The sequence below is a fragment of the Myodes glareolus genome, chromosome 3, assembly GCF_982192425.1.
Source record: "Myodes glareolus chromosome 3, mMyoGla1.1, whole genome shotgun sequence".
Lineage (NCBI taxonomy): Eukaryota > Metazoa > Chordata > Mammalia > Rodentia > Cricetidae > Myodes > Myodes glareolus.
Genome location: NC_142028.1, coordinates 42699282 through 42726253, shown reverse-complemented (window position 1 = coordinate 42726253; position 26972 = coordinate 42699282). Strand labels below are relative to the sequence as shown.

General features: G+C 48.7%; 1 protein-coding gene and 1 long non-coding RNA gene across 2 annotated transcripts in view; one reads left to right on the top strand and one right to left on the bottom strand.

The window, feature by feature from the left end:
- Nucleotides 1-26972, top strand: part of Itpr1 (inositol 1,4,5-trisphosphate receptor type 1) — a 337447-nt gene that overhangs the window by 303684 nt on the left and 6791 nt on the right. Inside the window, exons 57-61 of the mRNA XM_087904450.1 lie at nt 59-151; nt 1291-1430; nt 1903-2068; nt 6020-6180; nt 25104-25265. Coding sequence (XP_087760576.1) covers nt 59-151; nt 1291-1430; nt 1903-2068; nt 6020-6180; nt 25104-25265 — 722 coding nt within the window. The remainder of the gene's footprint in view (nt 1-58; nt 152-1290; nt 1431-1902; nt 2069-6019; nt 6181-25103; nt 25266-26972) is intronic.
- LOC146895227 (uncharacterized) lies at nt 8729-17136 on the bottom strand. Its single transcript, XR_015000967.2, has 3 exons — nt 16209-17136; nt 11711-11798; nt 8729-8974 (listed from the first exon to the last, which is right to left on the bottom strand). It is a non-coding gene; the product is annotated as an uncharacterized LOC146895227 (long non-coding RNA).

Below are 26972 nucleotides of genomic sequence, written 5' to 3'. Positions count from 1 at the left end.
AACATTCTAACCATATGCTGCCAGACTGTTCATCACAAAACTGCCTTCTCTTTCCCAGAAACTGGCGAGAGTTTGGCAAACGATTTCCTGTACTCTGATGTGTGCAGAGTGGAGACGGGGGGAAACTGTACCTCTCCTGCACCCAAAGAAGGTAGGAGCACATGGCCACCAGCCCCAGGTGAATATCAGACTCCTTCAGCAACTTAGGTGAGGCGGGGTGGGGGGCGGTGTTGAAGCAGATTAAAGCAGAAACACTGCTCCGGAGTGAGGCCAGCAGCAAAGGGGAGAAGTTGGAAGCGCGAGGGAGATGAACAGAAAAGGAAGCCATGTGTGCAGACACAAGCTGCTGATTTGAGTGTGAGTGCCAACTGTGGACGGGGCCCATGTGGGAAACGGCAATGGAGCCGGAGGGAGACGGGGAAATGGATGATCATGGAACCAAATTCTGCCTCATTAAGGGTACTGTTTAGAAGACAAGCAGCCATCAGAGTATTGGTAAAGGCACCACAACAACAACCGAGGATTCTTAGGCAAAGAAGGGGAGGGATATTCTAAAGGTTTTGTGGTAAAACTCCTTTAAAGAAATAATGGTCATGTGCAAGGATGGCAGCAAGGGATGGTTCCAGAAAGACTCCTCATAGATCTTGTGCTAAGCCACACGGGTAAGATGTAGCCAGAAGCTACAGCAATGGGGTGATGCTGACGATCACCTCAGTGGGCGAGCATGTGCCTAGCATGTGTGAGGCCCTGCCTGAATTCAGTCTCCAGGAGTTCAGAACAAATAAATAAAAAATAAAGAATAAGAAAGAGATGGTGTTTCAGCAGTGCAGCGGGGTGGTAGCAGGGTAGGCTGCAAATTGGAATAGACAACCTCTAATGTAAAGCTACAGAGGCCATGGCCCCTTTGTATGGTCCAGCCATGCTTCCATCCTTTGAGCATGCCCAGTTGGAACCTGATAGATCCCTCACCTGAGAAGCAAGATGCCTTCCTCCTAGTCTGGGCCGAAGACTATATTCTGTTTATAGGTAGGACGACAGTGTAACATCTTCAAACATAGGTGGTGTGTGACGCTCTGTAGAGGAAGGACAGTCCTGCCATGGCTTGAGAAGTGAGCAGGGTTTAGTGGTGGGGACAGCACTGTTTGAGTTCTGACAGCAAACACCTGACTCTTCATCCTGTGGTTTTATTCCATGGGCCGGAGAGATGGCATTTGAGAAACGTCGCTGTCAAATCACGGTATCTCTTTCCCCCTCCTGTCTTAACCGTGTTATGACTCGCCCTGTTCACAGAGCTGCTCCCGGCAGAAGAAACGGAACAGGATAAGGAGCACACGTGTGAGACGCTGCTCATGTGCATCGTCACCGTTCTGAGTCACGGGCTGCGTAGTGGGGGTGGAGTAGGAGATGTGCTCAGGAAGCCATCCAAGGAGGTAAACGGATCCCAAGGAAAAGAAAGGACACAGGGGTGCGTGGGGGTGGCCAGTGGGGGTGCGCTGTGGTGGGGCTGACTGTAAACTGTCAGTGTGGAGGATGCGCTGGGAGTGTGACAAGCCACTGTGCAAGAGCTAGTCAGTGCCCCTCCCCACGCATGCCCACTAAGGCTTGTTCAGGCTCCACGACAACTTTGTGTTTCTCTCCTTGCTTGACAGAGGTCTGCGTTAATATTAGACCTGGCCACCCCAACACACTTTCAGAACCTTCCTGGTTGTGTTTCTTCAGCAGCTGGAGAATTCACAGTATAGATCCAGGGGATTAAAAAGAGACATAGTTGGGGGTTTTAAAGTTTGATGCCCAGTGTAACTCCTGCCCAAGGGGACACCTGTCCAGCTGGAACTGGGCTCTGACCTCTTCGGAGGGATGGGCTCTGAGGGCACTGCCCTGAGTGCCATCTCGCATCTACAGGAGCCTCTGTTTGCCGCGAGGGTGATCTACGACCTGCTCTTCTTCTTCATGGTCATCATCATCGTCCTCAACCTGATCTTTGGGGTCATCATCGACACCTTCGCTGACCTGAGGAGTGAGAAGCAGAAGAAGGAGGAGATCTTAAAGACCACATGCTTCATCTGTGGTAAGTATCTGCCCCAGTCAGGCAAGCAGGGCGCCGCCAGCGTGGTTGCGCACGTGGACACACGGCGATGGGGTGGGCACAGAATAGACCCTGGGCTGGGACGCTCACGTTATTCTCTCCCATCTCTGCCCCCTCTTGGCAAACAGCAGAGGTCTCTGAGGCCTCTCCTGCTGGGGAGTATCTGGGAAGCTAATAAACTCTGTGCAGTAGTTGCCAGTTTGCCTCAAAGATTTAAGTTCTGGAGAGTAGAAAAGTAGCCCACACATTTAAGACAAATGTATCTTTCTGTGTCCCGGCATCCTGAGAGTACCCTGGTCTAGTTGTAAGCCAACTAGAAAGGAGAACCATCGTCCAGCTGCAGCCTGAGAGTCTTCTCAAGTTCAAGCTTCCGTGGAAAAATACCATCATTAGAGCTGGGCATGTTGGCACCCACCTGTGATCATAGTACTGGGGAAGCCGAGGCAGGCTGATGGCTGCGAGTCCAGTGCTAGCTGGACCTCACTGCAACTTCCAGGTCAACCTGGGCCACCTAGCAGAATCCTGCCTCAAAGCAGAGAGTGGGAGGAAGGGTGGGGAGAAGGCTCAGAGGTTAAGAGTATGCGTTGCTCTTGGTGTAACCTGAATTTAGCTCCCAGCATCCATACCAGGTGGTGGCTCATGTCAACTTTAACTTCAGCTTCAGGGGGATCCAACAGCTCTGGTCTCCATGGGCACCTGAACTCATACGCACATACATATAAGCAACACTAATAGATTCAGTAGGTTGTGTTTATATATTTATCATATATGTATATCATGTGTGTGAGAGAGAGATAAAAAGCCATGAGTTTGAGAGGTGGTATAATTTTGTTTAAATTCTAGCACTCAGGAGGCAGAGGCAGGCAAATCTCTGTGAGTTTGAGACTAGCCTGGTCTTCATAGCCAATTCCAGGACAGCCAGGGATATATAGTGAGACCCTGTGTCAAAAAATAAAATAAATCAATGTAATAATTTTGGGGAAGGGGTGGGTTTTGAAACAGGTTTTGCTTTTTTTGGTTTTTTTTTTCTTTTTTCTTTTGTGTGTGTGTGTGTGTGTGTGTGTGTGTGTAACAGCCCTAACTGTCCTGGAACTAGCCCTTGTAGACCATGCTGACCTAGAACTCACAGAGATCTGCCTACCTCTGCCTCCTGAGTGCTGCGATTAAAGGCGTGTGCTGCCACCGCCCAGACTGTTTTATCTTTTAAAGGAAGGAAAGAAAAAGGTCTCTTACAGTCAGGTGAAAGTTAAAGGCTTGGACTTGGTGCGTCACGCCTGGCTCATGCCCAGCCTTAGCTGCTGACAGGCCGTGCACCTGTGTTCAGTCATTCACACTCGCTGAACATTGTCCCCACCTGTAAAGTGGCTGACTTCCCAAGCACTTCTCCATCACTGTGAGAACTAGGAGGGAGGACGTGAATAGGGTCCTGGCATGGCCCCCCTCGCATGCAAGTGAAGTAGGGAGCTGCTGCATGAAACAAGTGCTCACAGCCGGAATTCCAGTCCTCAGGGAGGAGGCTGAGCAAGGAATATCATAGGTTCAAGGCCAGCCTAGGAGATACAGAGAGCCTGAAGTCAGTCTGAGCTATATGAAACCCTTTCTCAATAAACAAAATAAAAATAGTTTCCTGGGGTACCAAAATGTCACGAAAAGTTACTATAACTGCAGGAAAATGTATGCAGAAGCAAGCTAATCATGTGGGAATCTGGAAGATGAGGAATCATTTCAGGGTTATTCATAATATAGTTACTAAATTTATGAGTTCCTTCCCGGTATATGTAATAAAAAAATGAACATTTTTTCTTTTGAACATTTAAATACTTTTTAACCTCTTTAAGACCTATTTTTTGAGCTTTTTATTTTGATATAATTTTAGGTATAGAAGTCATAAACCTAAGACAGTTTCTCCCAGTCTTGAGTCTTCAAATTTTAACACTGGTTCTCCTCTGCTTTATTCAGTCACACGTCACACACACACACACACACACACACACACACACACACACACACACACACGGACCCCCACGTGCACTCACGCGCACCTGCACACTCACTCACACAATTTTTCCAAGCCATCCCAGTGTCAACGGCTGGCACAATGCCCTTTGGTGCCCAAACATTTCAGTATGTATTTGCCGAGGACAAGGACATTCTCTTACATGGCTGCAGTATAGTTACTGAAATTGGGAAATCAAAAGAGAGACAAATCTGCCTATCTAATTTTAAAACCTTCATTCTGGTAGCACCCTTCGAAAGTCCCAGACCATGTGTGGCGTTCCGCCTTCAGACCCCTCTTAACTCCACAGACTGGCATTTCTGGGGACTGTTAGGCGCTTGCTTTGTAGGATGCCCCTCGATTTGAGTTTCTCAGAAGCTCCCTGTGGTTGAGCTGAGCTTCTGCGTTTTTATGTGAATATCAAAGACATGCTTTGCTGTCCCTCTCAGTTTGCCATACCCGGGACACGTGGAGCCAGTCCCTATTAAAGCTGCTGATACTCAGTCTGATCACTTGGCTGAGGACCTAATTGGCATGTTTCCTCCATCAGAAAGTCACTGTATAGCAGGGAGCTTGGAAACTGTAACTAACCTTAGTATTTCTCACGTTAGACTTTCTGCCCCAGCTTTAGTATCCATTGATGATTCCTGCCTCACGTATTTATTTTCTGCTGTGATTTATTAGTTCATTAATTTTGAGATAGCATCTTACAATGTAGCCTAGGTTGGCCGTGAACGTGTGATCCTCCTGCCTCACCCTCCCAACTCTGGTGATCACAGGTATGTGCCATTGTACCTGACTCTGTTTTGATGCTCAATTTACCTTGGATTTGGCCAATGAGAACCCTTCAGACTGGTTTCTGTGTTCTGACATGTCATTTTTTTTGTACTTATTAATTTTCTGGCATCTTAAGAATTTCTGGTCTCAGACCTATGCTTTCCCTAATCCAGCAATGTAATCAGCCATTTCTCCATATGCCCCAGTTATTCATAGTGAAATAGGCATTTAGTAGCCAATGTCTAAGTCCTCATTCCTATTGGTGTCCACTGCTCTCAGCCTAAGCTATAGAAATATGAACTGGTATATGTGTATACCTTAGTGTGTGTGTGTGTGTGTGTGTGTGTGTGTGTGTGTGTGTAGAGACACATGGAAATGGATCTACACACATCTACATCTGCTTCTCTAGTTTCATATATTTAATCATAAAAATGGCTACCTCTAATTCAGCATTACAGTGTCTGTAGCATCTTCCTTACTCTGTATATTTGTGCTCCTTTTTTTAACATGAACAATTCAAATCCTACTAATGGCCTGAAATATATTTCTTTATTTCCTAACTCTCATTTCATAATGGCTAACCCAGACCTCTACCAACTATAGTTATCAACCAACATCAGAAATTGGTTTAAAATTCCCTTTACCCTGTCTGCATTTTGGCATTTACCTGGGAGCGGGAGCTGGAATTCACTGATCTCCTGTGTCTGAGCCTATCCCCATGTTCTTACTCTGCAACCTGGAAGGCAGGTTTCCCATGCACTCATGAAGTGATCAAGACACCGACAAGTCTAGTAGCCCATAGCAAGTGGCAGAAGTGGTGTTCAGACCCAGCCGGGATCCTCACATGCTACTGCCTATGTGTAAATCCAGCACTTGCAAGCTTGAAGCAGGAAAACCAGAGTTAAGAGTTATCCTCTGGCCACATAGTGCTTTTGAGGCCAGCCTGGGTCATGTGAGACCCTGTCTCAAAACAAAAAGATAAAATAAACCAAACCCCAATGAGTCAGACTCAGCCTGAGCCCTCCTGCCACGATGAAAGCGGGTTTCAAAGCCAATAGACTCCAACTCCGCATGCAGATCAATCAAGACAACCGGCTATATTGACTTTCCTGTATCGTGAGTGCTCAGTAGGAATCTGAGATGTTCTGTTTCTCGTTTAGGCTTAGAAAGAGACAAGTTTGACAATAAGACGGTCACCTTTGAAGAGCACATCAAGGAGGAACACAACATGTGGCACTATCTGTGTTTCATCGTGCTGGTGAAAGTGAAGGACTCCACCGAATACACCGGACCAGAGAGTTATGTGGCCGAGATGATCAGGGTGAGTGAAAAGATGCCCTGAGGTGCCATGGGAGCACAGCAGCCATGGCAACCACTGCTCTATCTTCTTAGCTCAATGTCTGGTTCTGGCACCTGGAGAGGAGGCACTACCAAAAACGTATTGATGGAGATGTCAGTGCTCTGTTCACCCGTGATCTCTGGGGCTCATCTGGACCCAACCACTGTCCTCCTGTTCCCAAGGAGGGGCTCCTGAGACTTGAATCGACTCGGAGCTGTCTAATAGCTGGGGCTGGGGTCCTAACCTAGCGCCTCCCAGCATAGGATCTGTGTCAGAATCCTCTCCTGGACATTATTAGAGGCACCTTACACGCCTAATGATCGGGAGGTGTAGTTTTCAGCATGACTTATTTGTTTGGGCTCAGCCTAGCCTTCAGGGAGGTGCTCTGCTAAGTGTCTGGAAGGGATCGTATGAAGGAAAGAATCTGAGCCCCAGATTACTCTTCCTGCTGGTGGGAAGAGTGTATTGCTGTGTCCTGGCAAGGCAGAAAAGCTGCAGGCTTTCTCATCACTCTTCTCCAGCAGGGCTCTGAGGCGTCACCAGACATGTGCCATGAGAGTCCCCAGCCAGCTGCCCTTTATGGCATGTGCTTTCCAAATTCGTTAGGGTGTGCAGGGGTGTGTGACGAAGCGAGGAGGCATGAACTGGGAAAGCAGGTGAACCTTTGTGATGAGCCGGGCCTCACCCTGGAAAAGGCCGTTGGCTCTTGAAAAGGCTCCAGGATTGGTTACCGTCCTCCCAGTTGCCAAGGACTGGAGGGCTCTGCCTGACAATGAGTTTCCCAACTCCGCTCTGCTGTTGTTCCTGTGTGTGTGACTGTCAGGCTGTCCATGTAAGGTTTTTCAAATCCGTCTGTCCCAGTGAGCAGCAGTGTTACACACATGCCCCAGTGAGCAGCAATGTTCACGTGTGCCCCAGTGAGCAGCAGTGTTCACATGCACCCCAGTGAGCAGCAGTGTTACACATGTACCCCAGTGAGTAGCAATGTTCACGTGTGCCCCAGTGAGCAGCAGTGTTCACACGCACCCCAGTGAGCAGCAGTGTTACACATGTACCCCAGTGATAGCAGTGTTCCCACACATCCCAGTGAGCAGCAGTGTTACACACACACCCCAGTGAGCAGCAGTGTTCACACGCATCCCAGTGAGCAGCAGTGTTTACACGCACCCCAGTGAGCAGCAGTGTTCACACGCACCCCAGTGAGTAGCAGTGTTCACACGCACCCCAGTGAGTAGCAGTGTTCCCACACATCCCAGTGAGCAGCAGTGTTACACACACACCCCAGTGAGCAGCAGTGTTCACAGGCTAGCAGTGCTTAGGGTTTGAACTATAGTGCAGGCAGTGCTACAGTCACAAGTGCCACATCACTTGGGAGTACTTCCGGTACCCCAAGTCCTACAAGCTACAAGGCTCCCCAGAGGGGGCACTGCCATATGCAACTTGACATCCTTAGGGTCTGTATTAGTTACTCCGTTCATGACTGACCAAACACCTGAAAAGAAGTGACTTCGGGGAGGAAAGGGTTACTTTGGCATACAGTCCATCATGGCAGAGCAGGCAGTAAGGCAGGAGTGAGAGGCAGCTGGTCCCTCGGGTCCACAGTCATGAGCTCTGACTCTCTGCTCGCTTTCTCCTTCTTATTCCATCCAGCACCCCATGGAATGGTGCCACCCACACTTAGGGTGGGTCTTCCCCCTCAGTTAACCAGTCTAGAAACTTTCTCATACAGGTCTGTCTTTCTGGTGATCTTAGACCCTGTAGTTGACAATCAGTATTAACTCCCACAGGGTATAATTCGTGTTGCACAAATTCTAATGCACTTAGAAATCTTGCGGGGGGTATAGGTATAATCCCAGTCATGCCAGGATTGGATCTCCACCACCAGCTTTCTGGGGAGCCGCACTGGAAGTCTCTGAGTAGTAAGAATCTAGCAGAAAACACAGAATACACTGACATAAGCAGTTACCATCCAAGGACTTGGGATCGGCTCAGTGGGCAAAGTGCTGCCATATTGAGTTCCTGAACCCAAGTTCAGATCCCAAGCACCTTTGAAGAAGTCAAACCTAGTGGCAAAAGCTTGTGAATACAGATCCCTGGAGCTCAGCCCGTCTAGATAAACGGTGACGTCTGCATTGAATAAGAGGCTCTGTCTCAAAAACTCATGCAAATGCTGGCAAGATGGCTCAATGGGAAAAGTCACTTGCTGCCAGGACTGATGACCTGAGTTTAATTCCTCAGACTAGCATGATGTAAAGAGAACTGATTCACATGCCATGTGCGCACACTACTAACTAAATACATGGTAAATGTATGTTTTAGAGTAAGGTATAAGAGACTGAAGAGACAGATCTGTAGTTGAGAATACTTGCTACTTTTGCCTATAACTCCAGTACCAGGGGATCCAGTGTCCACTTCTGGTCTCTGAGTACCAGGTAGGTGCTCACACAGACATGCAGGCAAAGCACTGACGCACATAAAAAAAAAAAGAAGAAGAAGAAGAAGAAGAAAAGGAAAGCTTTTTTAAAAAAAGGCTGGAGGGCAGTAGAAGGCACTTGATGCCAACCTCTGGCCTGTATACATGCACACATGGGTGAGTGCACCCAGACACATGCACACACAGAGAGACTGCAGAAAAGGACGCACCGTCAGGGGTGAGGGTTGTGTGGTCTGTTCTTCCATCATAGTGACAGACGCCTGGTAAACAACTGAAAGAGGAGCGGTTGGTTTGGGCTCCGTGTCAGATGTTCTGGTCCATGGTTAGCTGGCTCTCTTGTTCCTGAGTTGTGGTGAAGCAGAACATTGTGTGGGAAGGAAATGGGAGAGCACAGTTATTCACCTCATGGAGGCCAGGGAACAGAAAGAGATACCATCCTTTAAAGGCCAATTCTGGGCCGGGAAGGCGTCAGTAAACAGAGCACTTCCTGTACACACATGAGGACCCAAGTTCAGATCCCAACACCCACGTTAGAAGCCAGGCTTGGTGTTACATGCCTGTAATCCCAGAGCTGGGGGCGCAGAGACAGGCACATCCCTGGAGCCTGCTTGCTAAATGAACTGGACAAGGGATGAGGAGCAGGGTCAGTGAGAGACGCCGGCTCAAAAGCTGATGGGAGAAGCAGTAGAGGGGAACAAGTGTTCTCATTCCCTTTCTGTGTCTGTGCTACAACACTGACCAACAGCAAAGGGCCTGCTTGACTTACGCTTTCAAATCTGTCCATTAGTGAGAAAATTTAGGGCAGGAACTCAAGCAAGAACTTGAAACAGAAACCGGAGAGAAATGCAGCTTGCTGCTTTCCTCACAGGCTTCTACCTAACTAACTTTCTTACAGCCCAGAACTACAAGCCCAGAAACTGGTGCTGCACACAGTAGACTGGGGCCTCCTATACCCCGTAGACGTGTCCATCGCCAACTGGACCTGAGCAGTTCCTCAACTGAGACTTCCTACTCAGGTGCCTCCCAGCTGTGCCAAAGTGGACAGAGCCAACCATGACAACACCCAGTGACAACAACCTTCAGCCTCCTTGTGTACATGCCCAGCGGAGTGCACATGGGCAAACACACACCTGAGAGAGTTGGAGAGAGACCAAAAAATATAGTCAAATTCCCAATGACCTACGTTTTCCAGTTAGGCCCTACTTCTGGAAGTTTCTTCCACCTTTAAAGATGCCATCCAAAGGATTGATCCATTGATTAAGACAGTGCTTCTAATACAGTCGCTTCTCAATGATTAGATATTGCAGCTGGGGACCAAGCCCTTACCACATAAGCTTTTAGGTGGCACTTCACTGATACCAGGACCAGGATAAATGTGGATAAAAGTGGGCTGGAGTCGATGCCTGCCCACACCTAGCTTAGAAGGTGCTGAGGTGGGTTCCCCTTCCGTGGCACTTTGATGGGAGGCAGCTGACAGGGTGCTGGTGAGACCTAGTCGGTGGGGACAAGAGTCAGAGCCTGTTCCACAGGGTCAGGACACTTTAGTAGGTCATCAGCCCTCTGATTCTCTTCCTTCAGTGGTTGACACTGGCAAATCGGCCCATGTTTTATCAGCCTGCACACTGCCACGTGCATGCATGGTGACCTGGACTGCTCTGTTTAGTGGCTGTCGGTGTCCTTGCTTGACATTTTTCCAGGGCTGATTGTGAAGCATTCTGTTAATCCCCTTACATTATGGTCATAGAAAAATCCGGGGCCCTTTGGGGCTTCCGTCTCAATCGTGGAGACTTCACGAAGTCTTGTGAGCGTCACTTGACTGGGATTAAATCCCAGAGTGACCCCATGCCTGCCACACAGCCTGGTCAGAGTCCTCTACATGTAATGCTCTGGGGACCTGGGCATTCATTATGCTTCCTGTCTGTGCCATGCTTTGATTGGCTAAGACGTCTTGTCAGAAATCTAGGGTCTCAAAGGGTTCTTAACTCTGAACATCAGCACTGCTGGGAAATCTGTTGCTTTATGCTCTAAAAATGGCACTGAAGAGTATTAGAGCCACCAGCCAAAGCCTTTTGCCAGTGCTGTTTGGTGATTCCACTTGTTTGCCACATGAATCTCCCCGACATGGAGAGTTAGACATAGCAGGACAGGATCTGAGAGTGCGCAGCTTCCCCAGTCAGGGGTGTCAGTCTCCTGGGCCGTCGGAACTGTAGTGGAGCCGTCACATGCCTATGTTGTAACCCATGAGCTCATGCTATGTGGAAGCGTCTACAGTCAGGAGGAGAGGCCTCCAAAACATCTCCGCTGAGGCAAGCCTCCTACTCACTGATTCTGGGCAGGAAACCAGGCTGTGAGATGCGACAACCCTTGGGGACTGTCATTACTGCAGAGTTAAGGACAGGAAGGGGGCTGCTGTCAGAGGTGGAAGGTGAGCCTGGTAGGGCTCACCCCTTCTGTACACTGTGTTGTCTTTAAAAAAGGCTCTTTAGTGCTATGTGGTCATCAGGAAGGATACCACTTGCCTGACAGGGGGAGGTGATGTTTAACTCTTCCCCAGCTCTCCGTTAACCTATTGGTTAGGATTCCAGAGCTTCTAGCAGATCTTAGTGCCATCTGCTAAAGGGCCATGCGGGAGACCGAGTGGAAAGTCTCAGGTGGCCATTCAGGACGTAAAAGAACTTCTGGTACCTCAAGGACAGCACCTTGCAGACAGAGGCGACGGACCTAGAAAATGGGCCTTGTCTCCCAAAGCTACCATCTGGTTAGTGGGGTATGATTTAGAGAGAATGAGAGTTGAGCAGCCATGAGTGAACATGGTTGGGTAGGATGAGGAGGTTGTCTGGTACGAGCATAGGACCCCTTTGCCTGATTTATATCCCAATGGCACACGTCTCTCTTCGGTATGGCCACCCTGCATGTAAATGTGGCAGCCAGGTGTTTGGTGGCTCATACCTGTAATCCAAACATTCAAGATGTGGAGACAAGATTTCAGGAATTTGGGGCCAGCTTGGGCTACCTGAGACCTTTTCTCAAAACAAACAATCCCCCCATGAGACAGGCTCACTAGGTCAGCTCTCTCACCTTTCCTAGTTCAGTCAGGAAACAGTCCACAGTCAAGGTAACAAGATTTTTCCTGTCCATCAAGAGCAGTTGTGCACTTCTTGTATCCCTACAGGGAAAAGAAAAAAACTCTGTCTTGCAGATGATAAATTCCCACCCATTCACCCACATGTTAAATTTCACTCAAGCATAACATAACATAGGTCCTCGCCTCCCTCCTTTTGGTCATCCCCTGTCTCACTTCATTAGTGCTTTTCCCACAAAGCCCATCCCCCCCCAAGTTTGGGGACAGAAGATCCTGGTTTGAGTGCCAAGTCTCTTCTTCATAGGCATGCAATCCCCCACAAGCCATTGGACCTCCCGGGCCCATTGAGCATCTGGTGTATAAATCCACTGATGCCACCTCGCACATCCATCTGTGACCGGACAGATAAGGCCAGAAGGGTGGCAGGAGGGTGTGGAGGGCAACAGCTGGCGGGCAGGCCTAAGTACAGAAGGCAGCAAACAGAGGGCCACGAGGTGACAGACAGAAGAGCTGCCAGGAGCGTTCTCACAGTTCCATCCCTGTGGAGACGCTTGGCTGCTGACTCATTGCCACTAAGCCATCTTGATTTTAACATCATCCTATGCGGAAAAACCCCTGTGTCTTCCCCTTCTCCGTGACAGTGGGGCTTCTGTTGATGCAGAGAATGGTCTAGGGGTTCTGGGATTGCTGTCGGTTCCCTAGTAGACCTGACCCTTGGTTGCAGCCCGTGTTGGTAAGTGGTCCCGTGAATCCAAATGTTGGAGAAACCGCCTTTCTTCTGCTCCCTGCCCACTATGATGCAGATGCAGCTTAATAGATAGAAAGGATGTTGCCTTTGTTACCTCCGTTTCCAGGCAAGCTGACTACAGAGTGACCTCACATAGCCCCTGGCTGCCCAGATGGGGAGAAAAATCAATAAATAAGTTGCCTTGTCTCATAGGAACTGCAGTCGTGGTGGTAGGTTAAGGAGTTTGGTTATTCTTGGTCCGCACGTGCATTTCCACGGTCATGTACGTGCTACCTGCCCTTTTGTCTAATTGTTACACCAGCTGCTTTGTTCTACGCCCGCTGGACTGAGGGTTCGTGCTTCTCTATAGATGATAAGTTAAAAGGCGGTGCTATTGGGTAGGAATCCACTCTGAACTCTCTGCCCAGGAGGATTTAAGTACTACATAAATGGGGGCATTACAGGTGAGAGGTAAAACATGTGATTCCCAGGAAGACGCAGTAGCCCACTTTTCTACTCTACTCAAGATAGAAGCCTGAATTGTTCTTGAATGTTAGAAGCACAAGAAACATTTAAATGGTAAATGCTTTTTAAAAATAATTGGATTTGTTTTGCTAACTAAACATAGGTTTTCACTTATGTGTCTTGAAATTCTACCTTGTAGTCTTAGGGGGTTTTTTGTGGGTTTTTTTTTTTTCAGAAGTATTTCTGAGTGAATTGAATAAAAGTGGGGTGACTGAATAGAGTACCCCAGACTGTTCTGAGTGCTTCTCTCATTCATGATACATAGCATGGTCATCCAGGGCCCAGAGTGGCTGAACTGAATGTGTGTCCCCAGGTGACTTAAATGGCTGGCGTACCCTGAGGCTGCTGCCAGAATGATGCTCGGTCATGGCAGAAGCAGGGCTGATTGGATAACCACTGCCTGTCCTAGGTTGTCATTAATCAGCATGTATAAGACGCACACTCTATATGCAGCATCTTGATGTAAACAGTTGACAGGTGGGAACCTAAGGCTCATACAGCTAAATCAGCCTCTGCAGGCCCGCACAACTGGACCAGAGATGCTGAGCCACAGTTGAGCCTCAGGTGGCCCCAACCCACACATCCGGGCTACACTTGCAGGTAGAAGTGTGGGTACACCTGCACACAGCCCTCTGGGTCAGGAGCCTGCTGCCTTTGTCATCCGGCTGTCTCATCTCCCTAACATATGGAATTAATCATTTTTAAAACAGGCAGAAAAAGCCCCGTGGGAGATAGGGAAGAGAGCCTGAAAGAGGATCTCTTAGGTGATGCTGGCTGGCTAATGCATAAATCAGCAGGCCTAGAACTTTGTGGTTAGATGGGGTTTAATTCTCAAAGCTGTGGACAGCCAGCATGGCTCCCAGGTGACCCCCTCAAGGGCTAGTGTAGAGATGACAAAAGGTGGGGCAGAGAGTATACAGCTCTCTGAGAGGATATATTCATTCATAATACATGCTAAACACCTCTCCCCTCACTTACACCTGACACAGAAGAATAGTCCCTGGTGGCCAGATCTGGTGGGAGAGAGAGGGGGGAGTCTAAGGACAGGAGGCTAGAGGAATCATCAGAACCACCAGGCAGACCAGCTTCCACACCCAGGTGACTCAAGCCCAGGAGCTTCACTCAGTGACAATTAAACAGGAGAATGTCTGATCTGGCTTCCCTTAAGCCCCACGCTGACTCTTTCTCACAGCTGTGGACTCTTCTCCTGTAATCCCCTCTCAGGTAAAGGAGCCTCATGCCCAGCAAGGGAGGGGCCAGGAGCTTTGAATTCTTGGGAAATGCTTCCCTTAAAAATCCTAATGCAATTTGCCTCCAAAAAGCAAGGTGAAAATCTTTTTTTCTTTCTTTTCTTTCTTTTCTTTCTCTTTCTTTCTTTCTTTCTTTCTTTCTTTCTTTCCTTCCTTCCTTCCTTCCTTCCTTCCTTCCTTCCTTCCTTCCTTCCTTTCTTTCTTTCTCCCTCCCTCCACCCCCGAAAAAGGTCTACTTCATGAATGTTCCAAGCAAATAAATTGTATTAGCAAAGTGTGCGAAGTAACTGGAAAGCAGGAGAGCTGGCCCCAGCTTGTTTGTCTGTAGTTGATAAGAAGACACAGGAAGTAAACAGTCAGAAAGCAACTGCTAGCAAGGTTAAAAGATCAGCATGGGAAGTGCGCACGCCTCTGCCTGTGTGTCATTCCCTTCTGTTGTAAAGCAGAACTGACCCAAGTCTCGCACTTTGCTTGACCTGAGAGAGCGTGGTACTCATTATTTGCAGGCGGGCACTTAGTGCAGGGACAGTAGCGTTCTGCCAAGGGTAGTCCAAGGGCTGGCATGGAGACTCTGTGTGTCATAGCTCGATAAGATCAAGGCTCTGGATGTCTGGAGAAAGGGCTGCCCAGCATAAGGAAACACATAAAATGTCAGAGCCATCCAGAAAAGACTCCCTTAGGGAAATTAGAATTAAAGTGCCTTAATATTGGAGCCCCTGCTAGCCATGTAGAGTGCACAGCTGAGGGGGCAGAGGCTGCCAGGGTGCAGCCAGCCCCACCCTGGCTTGTCTGCCCGAGTTCTCACCAGCTCTGCTTTGTCCTGGCATTGCTAACGTGACGTTGACACCCTATTGCTCCATTCAGGCATACAGTAACGGGTTTGGACTTTGATTCTGGAAACCAAGGGAGGACGCTTGGAGGAAGGGAGTGTCGTGATAAATTCCTGGGGCACCAATATCAATGATTCGGTATCCCCAGTGCCATAGCAACAGCTTCGTGCCTAGCCCGGGAGTCCATAAGCATTGGTCCAAAGCCCTTAGGTGCCATAAGTGAAGTGACAGCTTGTGCTGCCCTCTAAATACGATTCCCAGAATGCCTCCTGGAGTTAGCTGACACCATGGCCAAGTTCAAGAATATCAGGGTGAAAGAGAAGTGGAGAGGGATTTGGCGCTGACTTCTCCGTGGCTGGAAACTGTGTGTCAGCACCATTCAGTGCCTCCCAGCCAGCCAGCCAGGCTCTCACCCCACCCTCCGCGCTCAAGCTTGGGTTCCTGTTGGTGGCAGCTGCACAAAGCACTTGCTGAGCTTAAGTTTCCCCACCTAACTTCATAACACGTCTGTCCTCTGGCGGAGAGGAGGTGGGGCCACCGCCTTCTTCCTGTGCTCCATGGACACCTTTCCGTGTGTTGGGAAGCACGTGGCATCCGGCCTGCAGTTCTGTGTGCAGCTCCAGCGTGCTCTGGATAAAGTCCGTATGCTACGTGGTCTCTGACAACAAGCAGAGCAGGAACCAGCATCTGCCCTAAAGGATATGAAATGCTGAAGGAGAGCATAGACGGGGAGCCGGGGGCACCTGACTGAAACTCTGGTATTCCAGGCAGCAGCATGTGAGGACTGTGTCAGCAAAGGTTTGATAGAGCTGTGGAAAGCACATGCTTATATGCCTACAGTAAGTATTCACACATACGCAGTCCCCCAGTAAGACAGATCTAATAAACTCACAGAAATACACGCAGCTACCCTCCTGTTTCTTCCTCCACCGCACAGTGCACTGGGCTGCCACTCATCCTAACTGCATCCTTTCCCTGAAGTCTCGCATTCCCTCCTGCTGATTCTAAGTACTGACTTTGTCTGCTAGAACCAGGCAGTACTATCAGATTGCTACCACGGGTGTGGAGCCATTAAAAAAATAAAAAATAAAAAAGTCTATAAAGAGGTATAAACCTCAACCTGAAAAATCCTGTAAACGGACTTTGTTTATCTCGTACATACCTTGAAAATCTTTGAGACCGTCTTTTTGAGTGACGCTGTCTAGAATGCCTGCAGAGAACACGGGAAAGGTGGAAGGACCTTAGTAGGCAGAGGTCATATAGGCGGTCAGGACTTTGAGTTGTCACCTTCACAGACCTTCCCTTTAGTGTCTGTTCCATAAAGAAGAAAAAATTGGCAGTGGCCCAGGCAGGGGTAGGCATGGTGGGGGGGGGTGTCTTGTAGCCTTGTTAGCTCTGAAACTCCATAGCAACGTTCAAAGTGGCATCAGAGATGACCTGTATGACCAAGCTTGTGACTCTCTGGAGACTGGGAATAGGCATCTGATAGGTGAGCTCTGGCATGCGTTCTTCAGATGTGGCACCATCCTTGCGAACCACTTTTGGGTCGGTAGCTGCAGGCCAGCTCTTCAATTCCTTAAGAACCCCGTGGGCAGTAATGGCAGCACGTTCCTAACCTGCCCCCAGAGTATCTATGTACAAAGTGAGCACCCTGAACAAAACTCAAGTCTTGAGTTTTCTGGTCTGTAAACCCAGTTGAAAGAGCTCAGAAGGAACACCATGGCAATGAAGCAACTATTAGCGAGCGCACGCACGTTGAGACAGGATCTCACTGTGTAACCCTAGCCGTCCCAGAACTCATTATGTGACTCGGGGCTCTCCTTAAATGCACAGAGACCTGCCTGCCTCTGCTTCCCAAGTGCCAAGATTGAGGGCTGCACCACCACGCCCAGCTATGTATCTTTGTGTCTGTCCAAAGGTGATGGAAGTGCTTTCCCCTGAAACAAAGCAAAAGATTTTAGGAAGGTAGTTATGAAATCAGGCATAAAACAAACAGGAAAACACTGGATTTCGTTAACTGTGTCAACACTGAAAACTCATCAACTCTTGAAAGAATCAGAAAACCAGTGAAGATTGCCAAGATCTCTATATACAACTAGAGGAATGTTCTGGCCAGTTCTCAGCAAGTGGAAAATGCAAGGGAAGCTGCCTGAGTAGCTTGTCAGACGCCAGCTTGGATGCTGTATTCAGGAAAAGGGTGATTTTTGCCAGATTGTTTCTTACTGAGTCTCAAAAGGACCTGCCCTGCCTTGCCTGGCACAGGCAGCCATCCCCCTCCCTCTCCTCTCTGACCTCTGGTTTGCCCAGCGTGGCAACCCCAGGTACCCAGGACCCAGGATCCAGAAGTGTCACTCTCAGTGGTGAACTCTGCCTTCCTCCAGTCCCATGGGTGCCCAGGGAGCACTTCACCTGTGGCCCCAGAGTGACTTGAAAGGTCGATTGTGCAGCTGGCTGTTGGGAGGAATTTCGTCAGAAATGGGTGCGGTCCTCTCTGCTGGCACGAGCTGGTCTCTGTTGTGCTCTATCATCCAAGAACAACTCTTAACTGAGTCTAGGAAGGGTAATAGGTCACCACAGCCCAGCTGAAGGTTATATAATGCGCCTGTTTGGGTACTGTCGTTCCGAGTTCAGAACCAGCCAGACTGACACTTGAACTTGTGAACAGCTTGGACAACCCTCCTGAGAAAAGAGAAAACGGGGTCTCTGGAACCTTACCCCACAGAAAGAAAGTAATTTAGGTAGGTGTCAAATTGATATCTAGGTTACAGCCTTACCTATAAGTGAGCTTCATCAGCTTACACAAATAATATTATTGATTTGTAATGCACTTGCACAATGCCATCCAGTTTAGGGGACACATTCACAGCCATTTGATCCTGACAGTCACCAAGTATAATAGCTGGTGATCTCTTTTTTTTTAAGAAAGGAAGGAGAGAGAGAGAGAGAGAGAGAGAGAGAGAGAGAGAGCGAGAAGGAGGAGGGAGGAAACCATGAGCTCTATGAGCTAACTCAGTCCATCCTATGCGCACAGAGAAAGTCACCCGTAACTACCTGGCTTCTGACCCAGGCCAAGACAGTCACAAATCCGTGGAAGAGGTATCCAGAAACTATGAAGGAGCAATGTTGATGTGGTTTAGGCGAACTGGATTCTTACTTGGGGTAGCAATGAAATTCCAGGTAGAAGATCAGTTTTCTTTCAGTTGACAAACTTTATTTTTCTTGAGCAATTTTAGGTTTACAGAGAAATGGAGCAGGACGCACATTTTCCCGTGTATCCCTTCTCACCTCCTCCCTCTCTCTTCCCGCCCTTCCCTCCCTTCCTTCCCTCTAGTTAGCCCAGTGGAAAAGGTGGATTCCTGATTGAATGTATTGCAGCTGTCCTCCAGATACTATGACACAGTCGTGAGTGGCCGAGTTTGCCTTAGGATCGCTCTTGGTGTCGCACATCCAGTGTGTTTAGACAAATGTGTGGTTTATAGCTACGGACCCCAACAAAATAGCTTCGCGGCCCTACAACCCGCCGGGCCTCATCTGCCTCTCCCTGCTGAGCCTGTAGCGTCTACTGATTTTTGTAGCACCAGGTTGGAATATACTTTTTAGGGGTTTTTTAATGTATACATTTCAAAGGCACCGTGCGTAAAGAGCAAATGGAGTCTAAAGAATAGTTATTGTTTTCTTCAGTGTAGATGATCCAGCCTTACTCACCAAAGGGGCAACTGAGTCCAAGTCTGCTGAGCACCCTACATGTCTGCTTTGGCAGACTGAAGCATGACCTCAGTCTCCCTCCTCTCTAGGCATTCTGAGGGGGTGAAGACTGAACTCAAGCCTGTTTCCTGGCCTCCTCATTCCCCCCCTCGTTGAGTCATGTCACGCTTCTTATATGGCAGAATACAAAGAGATGCAGGTACCGTCTGGGCTAGGAGACAGTCTCCGCACCGAGAATCTTCCCAGCGCAGCGGTTACTCAGGAGTAAAGCGACAGTTCTATTTTCTAGAACTTGTCCTCTCTTCCAGGACCCATGGGCTTACCCTTCACCCCTCCCCCATCATCATGTTCTAATCTTTCTAACAAAGGGTTTGGCAAGTAACCTTCCCTTGTCTAGGCAGTAAACAGATTTCTCTACCTGAGCAGGCTCCCTCTGAGGAGGCGATGGATTCTCTGGAGTCTTTCTCAGAACAGCAACTTCGCTTGAACCTGGGAAGAAAACACCTGCTTCTCAGAACAATTAGCGTCTGCAGCAGGCAGTCCATCCTCCTGCACCCCGCCTCTGTTCTTCCTCCCCCCTGGCTCTGCTCCTCACCCCCACAGGGCACACTCTCCCTCTTTCCAGTCAAGGACATGTTGAAGTGGCTGGTCAGTGACACCCCCGTGTCTAAAACTTCAGTGTTTGCCTCTACAGGGACTTTTCCAACTCTACCTAGAAAAGAACTCGCCAGAGCTTTAGCACTTGTGGTCAGCCTGCTTCCGGCCGCGGCTTCAGTTAGTCTGTGTTCTCTGACAGAGGAAGTGCTTGCTGCGATGGGAACTGCCTGACTGGATTGTGGGAGGACTAGGGCAGACGGTGCCTCATAGCATTGGCATGTGAGATGCCAAGCAGCAAGCTGAGCCAGGAGAGCAACGAGGAATATATCAGAGCCGGGGTGGCAGATGCTGTGTGACACCACCACCCCAAATACATACATCCCCCAAAATGTAAATCCATTTATAAACTGAAAGTCTTGGTCAAAGATGGTTTTTCGAGAAATGCAAGAAAAACCAAGACAATGGAATGCTGAGTAGACCTCAGGGTGAGAGTCTGCAAACCTGGATGTATCGGGCTTCACACTCTGGCTGGAGATCTGTGGGTGACAGGAGTTATGGATGGCAAGCTAGTAGTGACATAGAAAGTCGCAGGATTCAAATTCACCAGATACACACACACACACACACACACACATGCGCACGCGCGTGCAAAGAGAGAGAGAGAGAGAGCGCGCTTCCGGCCGCTGTGACTGTGATTGGAATAGTCTCAACATTTTCTTTTCAGATTGATTCTCTGTGTAGATCAGAGCCCTCTTGGTGAGAACCTTACACCAGAACTAGCTTGTCCTACCGAGCCACATGCAAAACCACCTGGAAACTGAGAAAGAGTCTGGCTAGAATTGCTAATTAATTTTAACTACTGCGTAATTGGAGATTTGACCTAACAGCCAGGTGATTAATTAAAATACTGGTGGTTCCAAAGGTTTCACATTTGTGGATCTGTCCCTTTCAGTGCCGAACAGGACAGGGTCTGCCCACCACAGAGCTCAGATCTCTTCCACCCAGCTTGTCTTGTATGGATTGGGGTTTTCGTGGGGTTCCCCTACCTGGGTTTCATATTACAAATTTAAGAAGGCAGTCAAGGAAAGTTTACAGAAAACCCTTTTCCCTGCCATTGCATAGAAGACTTTCTAAAACATGGAGAAAGAAGGCTATGCCAGGGTTAGAACCCATGGCCCATGGTAGCCATACTAGCCACAGCTAACGCATGGCCTTTCCTTGTAGTAATGGATGTACCCAAGTCTAAAAGAATGTTACACAGCACTTTTTCAGTTTGCCGTGGTTTAAAGACACATGATCTCCGTGGGCGGGTGGCTTTATGGACTCCCTGAGCAGGGCCTTCATATCCCAGGGACACAGGGAAGGAAAAAAAAAGTAAAAGTTCAGCCAAGGACTCTTATGTGAAAAAAGTGTGCATTTTGCATGTGCTCAAAGACCTTCACTGCAGTCACTGCTGGAGCTGGCAGGGGGTGGAGATTACATGTGCTGCAGAAGGTTGGAATTTGCCATAGCACAATCTCACTGTAATCTGTCATTGTTCAGTCATGTGTTGCCGTTCCCTAAACCCAAAGCTGTGTGCACACCTGAGCATGGATCTTCTGGAGTCTTTTGAACACCTCATTTACATGGACTCTTTGAAAGTCTGGCTTCTCCTTGTATAGAAGGTTTGCTAAGCAGATGAGCACACGGGGGATTCGAGAGTGAGACCTTCCATGAGCTCACTACCAGTTTGGCTTTGGAGCATCTATTTGCACAGCAATAATAAGTTGATCACAGGTGAGCCTGTGGCAACTCACTGGGCATGCCCACAGCTGGCAGGGTGGAGTCTCTTCTCTCACATCTCCTTTCCTCTTCTCCCTTCATTTCCCCCTTCACACTTGGCACTGTCTCCCTTCCTACTCCAGACCCTCCCTTGTGCCACTGTACTGCTGCAGTCCAAGCTACATTGCCTGTCTGCTCTCATGTCCTTCTCCAGCATGCTGGGGATCCATTACACCTGTGCCCTGTCCTTTTGAGGACATCCGCATGCATGCTCCCTCCAGAGCCTGGTGCTGGCCTCCTTTAGGCCTCCTGTGCAGAGGATGCTCGCCAGCTGGGCACTAGGAGTGGGTTCTGTAGGCAGACTTTCCTGTCCTGCCAGCTGTTCCCCCAAATAACCACACAGAGACATTATTAATTGTAAGTGCTCAGCTGGTAGCTTAAGCTTGACTCCAGCGAGCTCTTACAACTTAAATGAACCCTTTTCTGTTAACCTATGTGTTGCCCCAAAGCTCGTTTACTTCATCTAAGACCTTCCCATGTTGCTTGTTCCGCATCCAGCTTGTGACTCTCATCCCAGCATCCTCCTATCCTGGCTCTCCTGCTGCATCTCTTCCTGCCCAGCTATAGGATAGCGGGCTCTTTATTAACCAATGAGAACAATGCAGATTTACAGTGTGCAAAGATTGTTCCTCAGCGGTTTCTGTTCTCAGTGTTTCTCTCCACTGCTCATTTGACTCAGCACAGCCTGCTCTTTCTTGGCTAGACATCTGCTCTCCTCATTTCTATTGCAGGAACCTGGTCATGGAAGCCCCACTCCCTACTTAGGTATCTAAGGCAAACATGTCTACTTTTAAAGAGGTTCCAGAGTCCAGATACAGTGACCACGTCTGTGTGGCCACTGCATCATCATCAGTGCCAAGCTTATGAAATAAAGGCTCGTACAGTTCACATTGAATTCGTTAGACTTTTAGAATACTTTCAATGCTTATACCTACTTGAGCTCAAATAACTATGAGATGCCCACCTATATACTCAGTTACAATGGTATACAATTTGTAAATACAAGTTATTTCTCAAGATCTGACTTGAAAAGGGGTTTTAATCCCATCTCCTACACCCAAGTCAGAGCTTCAGTTGCTCACATCTGTGGTGGTGAGGTCTGTAACCCCCGCCACATTCCAGCTGATGGTGTAGCCATGTGTTCTTCAGAGCTTGACAGTGGCAGTAGGATTTGGAATCTTTGTTCTCCTTCTAGAAATCATTCTACAAAAATCTATAGCAGCGAGCCTGGTTGTCTGGGGCCTTTGATGGCTAAGATGGACTTCTGTCGGATCCCTCTGTAGTTTGCGGTTCATGACTTTGTCAGTCAAGGCCCAACATCCCTCTGTCCCTGCACAGAGGCTAACTTGCACTGATGAGAGAGAGTTCACTGCCCCCCAGCCCTATTCTGCTGTCATCTGAACCATGAGGTTCGTTTCTCCCTCAGCACTGCACCCCTTGAATGTGAGCTGCGCCCTGGTAGGGTTGTGGAGCTGTATGTCTGAATGATGTCCACGGATGTATAGACCCTCATCAGCAGCAGGTTGCTGCGCTCTTCTGTAGAAAACTGATTACTGGCAGCGAAATACTTGGTTTTTAAGCTAGTGGCTTTGAAACAGCGTGTTTTCTGGGCTTGGTCTTTTACCTGTCACTCAGTTGAGAACTTGATTAGAATGAGTGTAGAGCAGCATCCATGTGTATCATGGGGTATAGCAGGATAGACGCTGCCATTTTTCTCTTTCGGCAGAAAAGAAAAATTGTAAGCACTTCATATTTACTATTTGAGCTCCTGTGAGTAGAGTCCATGAAGGATCCCACCATCCTCCCACAAACATTGACTGCCTCCTGTGGTCTAGTCACTCCATGACGCAGCCCCAGCCCTCACCTTAGAGAGGACTGAGCTCCTGGGACTGAATGCCTGGATTTTCCTGGTACCTTAAGGTGTGACTGAGCTGGGGCTGTAGCGCAACTAGGAGAATGCTTGCCCAGAGCGACATAAGTGGACATGGTGGTACATGCCTGTTATATCAACAGTCAGGAGGTCAAGGCAGGAGGATCATGAATTCAGGGTCACCTTAGCTACATTGTGAGTTTGAGCCTCCCCCACCCCCAAAATAAAAGAAGCACTAGCGTGCAGCTTGCTGCCTCTGTTTATTTTGCACCTGGGCCTTGCATGGCTTTTCCTGCAAGGTCACCTTAGCTGAAGACGGTCTAATGGTCGCAGCTAGACTGGGGTCTCACAGAGCATTGATTTTTATTAGAAGCACACTAATGCCCTCTATTATGCACAAAAGAGGTTGGCCAGTGCAAGTCCGAAGTCCAAACCCAGTGAGCCGCCAGCCCTTGTAAATAATGCTTTATTGGCATACAGCTTCGCCTTTTCTTTTGCATAATGCCTATAGCTATCTGAGGAAGTGGGCAAGGGTAGTTATAGCAGAGACAAAAATAATCAATGTCAGAAAAGACTGACTCCCCAAAAAATGCTGAGAGCCTGTAGTAGCTCAAAGCGACAACAGGACATTGTTCTTACTTACAGGGGTGTTTTGAAAGGTGTGTGCAATGTGTACTGATAAGATCAAAGTGGTCCAGGTGAGAATGACACTGGCTAGATCCGAAATGAGTCAGTTCCCCTGGCTCTTGCTGTTCATTCCTGCCCCTCTGCTCAGAACCTGAGTATGAGACACGCTGTTGAGGAGAAAGGCATCATGGGCAGAAGGAAGTGAGGTGAGAGGAGGAAAAGTCCCACTCTGCTAACCAGAGGTGAGAAAGACCCTTCACATGTACAAGCTGCAACAGCAAAAGGATTGCGTTGGATGGGGCGAGTGGCCAAATGGCCCTGCCGTGTACAGTGGGCAGCATCTGTCACCCACCGCGAGCTGGAAAGGACATGGGGTGTCTTCCATAAGCTCACAAACTGGAAATGGATGGAGGAACCCGTTCCTCATCTCAGTCCATCAACAGGCAAATTCATACATCTGTCCATTAAAATGCCAGAACAGGTGGGAATTTAACATGTGTTTTGCTTTTAGAGCAATTGTAGATGGTTTTGTCTTTGTAGTGTAAATTCTCTTTGAATACCGCATGGTGTGAGGTACCTAGAGCAGTCAAAGGCCCAGAGACATACAGAAACTAGGTGGTGGCTTCAAGGGGCGTTTAAGTGAGGTGGGATTTCAGTTGGGCAGAATGAAGCCTTCTGGTATAGGCTATGCAGCAATGTGAATTGTTCAGTGCCCCAGAATGCATGTAACTTAGATTACTGAAGTTTGCTGCGCATGTTTTCCACTAAACTGAAGCAAAGCTTGTCAGCCATATAATTTGCAGCACAGGAACGGTAGTGGCAACGGCGGGAGCCATAGTGGTGGTGTCCATCGTTGCAGTTGGGACCTTAAATTGGAAGCCTACTTTCCGCTTATATTTAATTCTACAGCAGTTTCTTCTCGTAGGAACTAAGAGTTCCGTTGTGTTCATGACAGCTTTTCTAGGGAGTCACGTTGGTCAGTAAAGGACTGACTGCACAAGCATGAGGACGTGACAGAACCCACATAAAAGTCAGGTGGTGGGGCACTTCCCTGTAATTCCAGAGAAGTGGAAATCCCTAGGGCTTGCTGGCCAGGGCGTCTAACCAAGCTGGTGAGCTCACATGCAGTGAGACACCTTTCCTCCAAATAATAATCTGAGCATTTGTGAGTTCAAGGACAGCCTGGTCTACATAGTGACCTTCAGGCAAGTAAGTACTACATGACACCTGGGGAAAGAGGGGAGCAAAGGGGGAAGACTCGTGACCTCATCCTCTCGTGACTTCAACCTCTGGCCTCTGTACTCAAATCGTTATTGTTCATGAAGCAGAGACAGCTTCACGAGAGAGGGGGTCCATGGGAAGGGTGACGCAGAAAGATGGCTCTTCCCGTTTCTAACCTTAGAAGTAACTCTGGCTCTTTTCCTATGCGGATCGCAGGAAAGAAACCTTGATTGGTTCCCCAGGATGAGAGCCATGTCCCTGGTCAGCAGCGATTCTGAAGGAGAACAGAACGAGCTGAGGAACCTGCAGGAGAAGCTGGAGTCCACCATGAAGCTGGTCACCAATCTTTCTGGCCAGCTGTCGGAACTAAAGGACCAGGTAAAGGCGGCAGACCCCACACCCGGTCCCCACACCTGCACACTTTCCGCTCACTGCCATACCCCTCAGACCGGAGGGAGAGGCAGGCAGTGTTCGAGTGAAACTGTTGGAGCGTTTGTCCTCACACCGGCCCAGTTCCTGCCTTTGCTGCCCTTGCCCTCTGCATCCCTGCCACTGGTCTGCGCTGCTAAGAGTGCCATTTGAATATGTAAACTACTTGAGCGAAGCCCTGACCAACAACGACAACACAGTGTATAAAGCTGTGCCCTTTGGGACTTGACTCAGCGTCTTAGCCCTGGGACTTCTCAAGTGTTCACCCAGGGTTTTAAAACTTCACATCCCGAGAGAAGCTGCCAGTCTTAGGAAGCCTGTCCAGTCCTCTCAGACACACAGCTCCCACCCTGCCCCTTGGAGCACAGAAGCTGACCAGAGGTAGCAGATACAGATATACACCAAACTTAACATATTGTCTTCCACACCCACACCTCTGGTGCCTTAGGAACACAGCAGTCATAGGTAACGCTCAGGGTCAAGAACTTGAACCAGGGATAGTGAGCAGTCTCGCTGGGGTAGCCGCACACCAACAGGGAGAGCTCGGTGTCTTAAGTTTCTGAAGGCATCTTAACCGGCACTGTGGGCAAGAGGCTGTGTTGTGCACAGCGGCAGGTACCAGGACAGCCCTGCCCTATAGGTAAGTGGAAAGGCGTATCCACAGGTGACTTATTATTGAGGTACTTTATAACTAGAGAAGAGCTGGCCTACAATAAATACTTCCTGGAGACAGTTTGGAGAGCAATATTTTTTAAGTAATTCTGCTTTCCGTTATATATCTTTTCTACCTGAATTTTGCCCATCTGTGCCCTAAGACAGCATTGACCTCAAGTCCTTTTCTTTCAAATGCTCTAAAATACAGATAATATAAGACCAGTAAGAAAGGGGGGCCTCGTTGGGAGCTGTCTGTACCCCTGAACTTGGCAACCACCCAAAATGAATAATAACCTACATCAGTAAACTAATGAACTTTTAATTGGAACACTTTGCTCTTTAACTGCCCACCCTGCTGTGAGCCATCTAGCAGGTGCTTTACAGGACCTAGCTGACTCATGAGTACATCAATGGCTTTGTCTGCCTCTGTCCCTCCAGCCCCTGAGAGCCTGGTACACTTCATGGCCCTAGCAAGCATTTTCTTCTCCCACTTGGGAGAGCTGTAGCATCAAGAGGCTCAGTCAAACCAGCTGTTCTACATTAGGTGCAGAAAAGCAAATCTTAGACGCTGATCCAAGACACTTAAATACAGGAGCTGACGTGACCCCCGTGCCATTTTTCAGAGCTCTCCTGTCCTTCACGCCCAGGCTATCAGAACCGCTACTGCTGAGACCACCTAGCTCCGCAGTGCACCTACCCTGCATCTCATTTCCGCATGACTGTTTCTCACTGTCATCTTGGAAGCTCTGTGGGGGAATGCTCTCCTAATGTGAACAATTGGGTTTCTCCAGCTTGCCGGGGAGCTTCTTAAAATATGTCTGAAACAAAACTATTATGTTTTTGAGCGTTCTGTGGTGGGGGAAAAAAAAATCAAGTCAGCCCTTCCCTTCAGGCTCCGCTGAAAATCCCTGCCCATGCAGTGCTGAGCCTGCCGTTCTCCAGTGGTCACAGAGGGTGACTCACTTAGAGGCGGCTTCAAGCCCCACTTCACGAGCCAGTGAG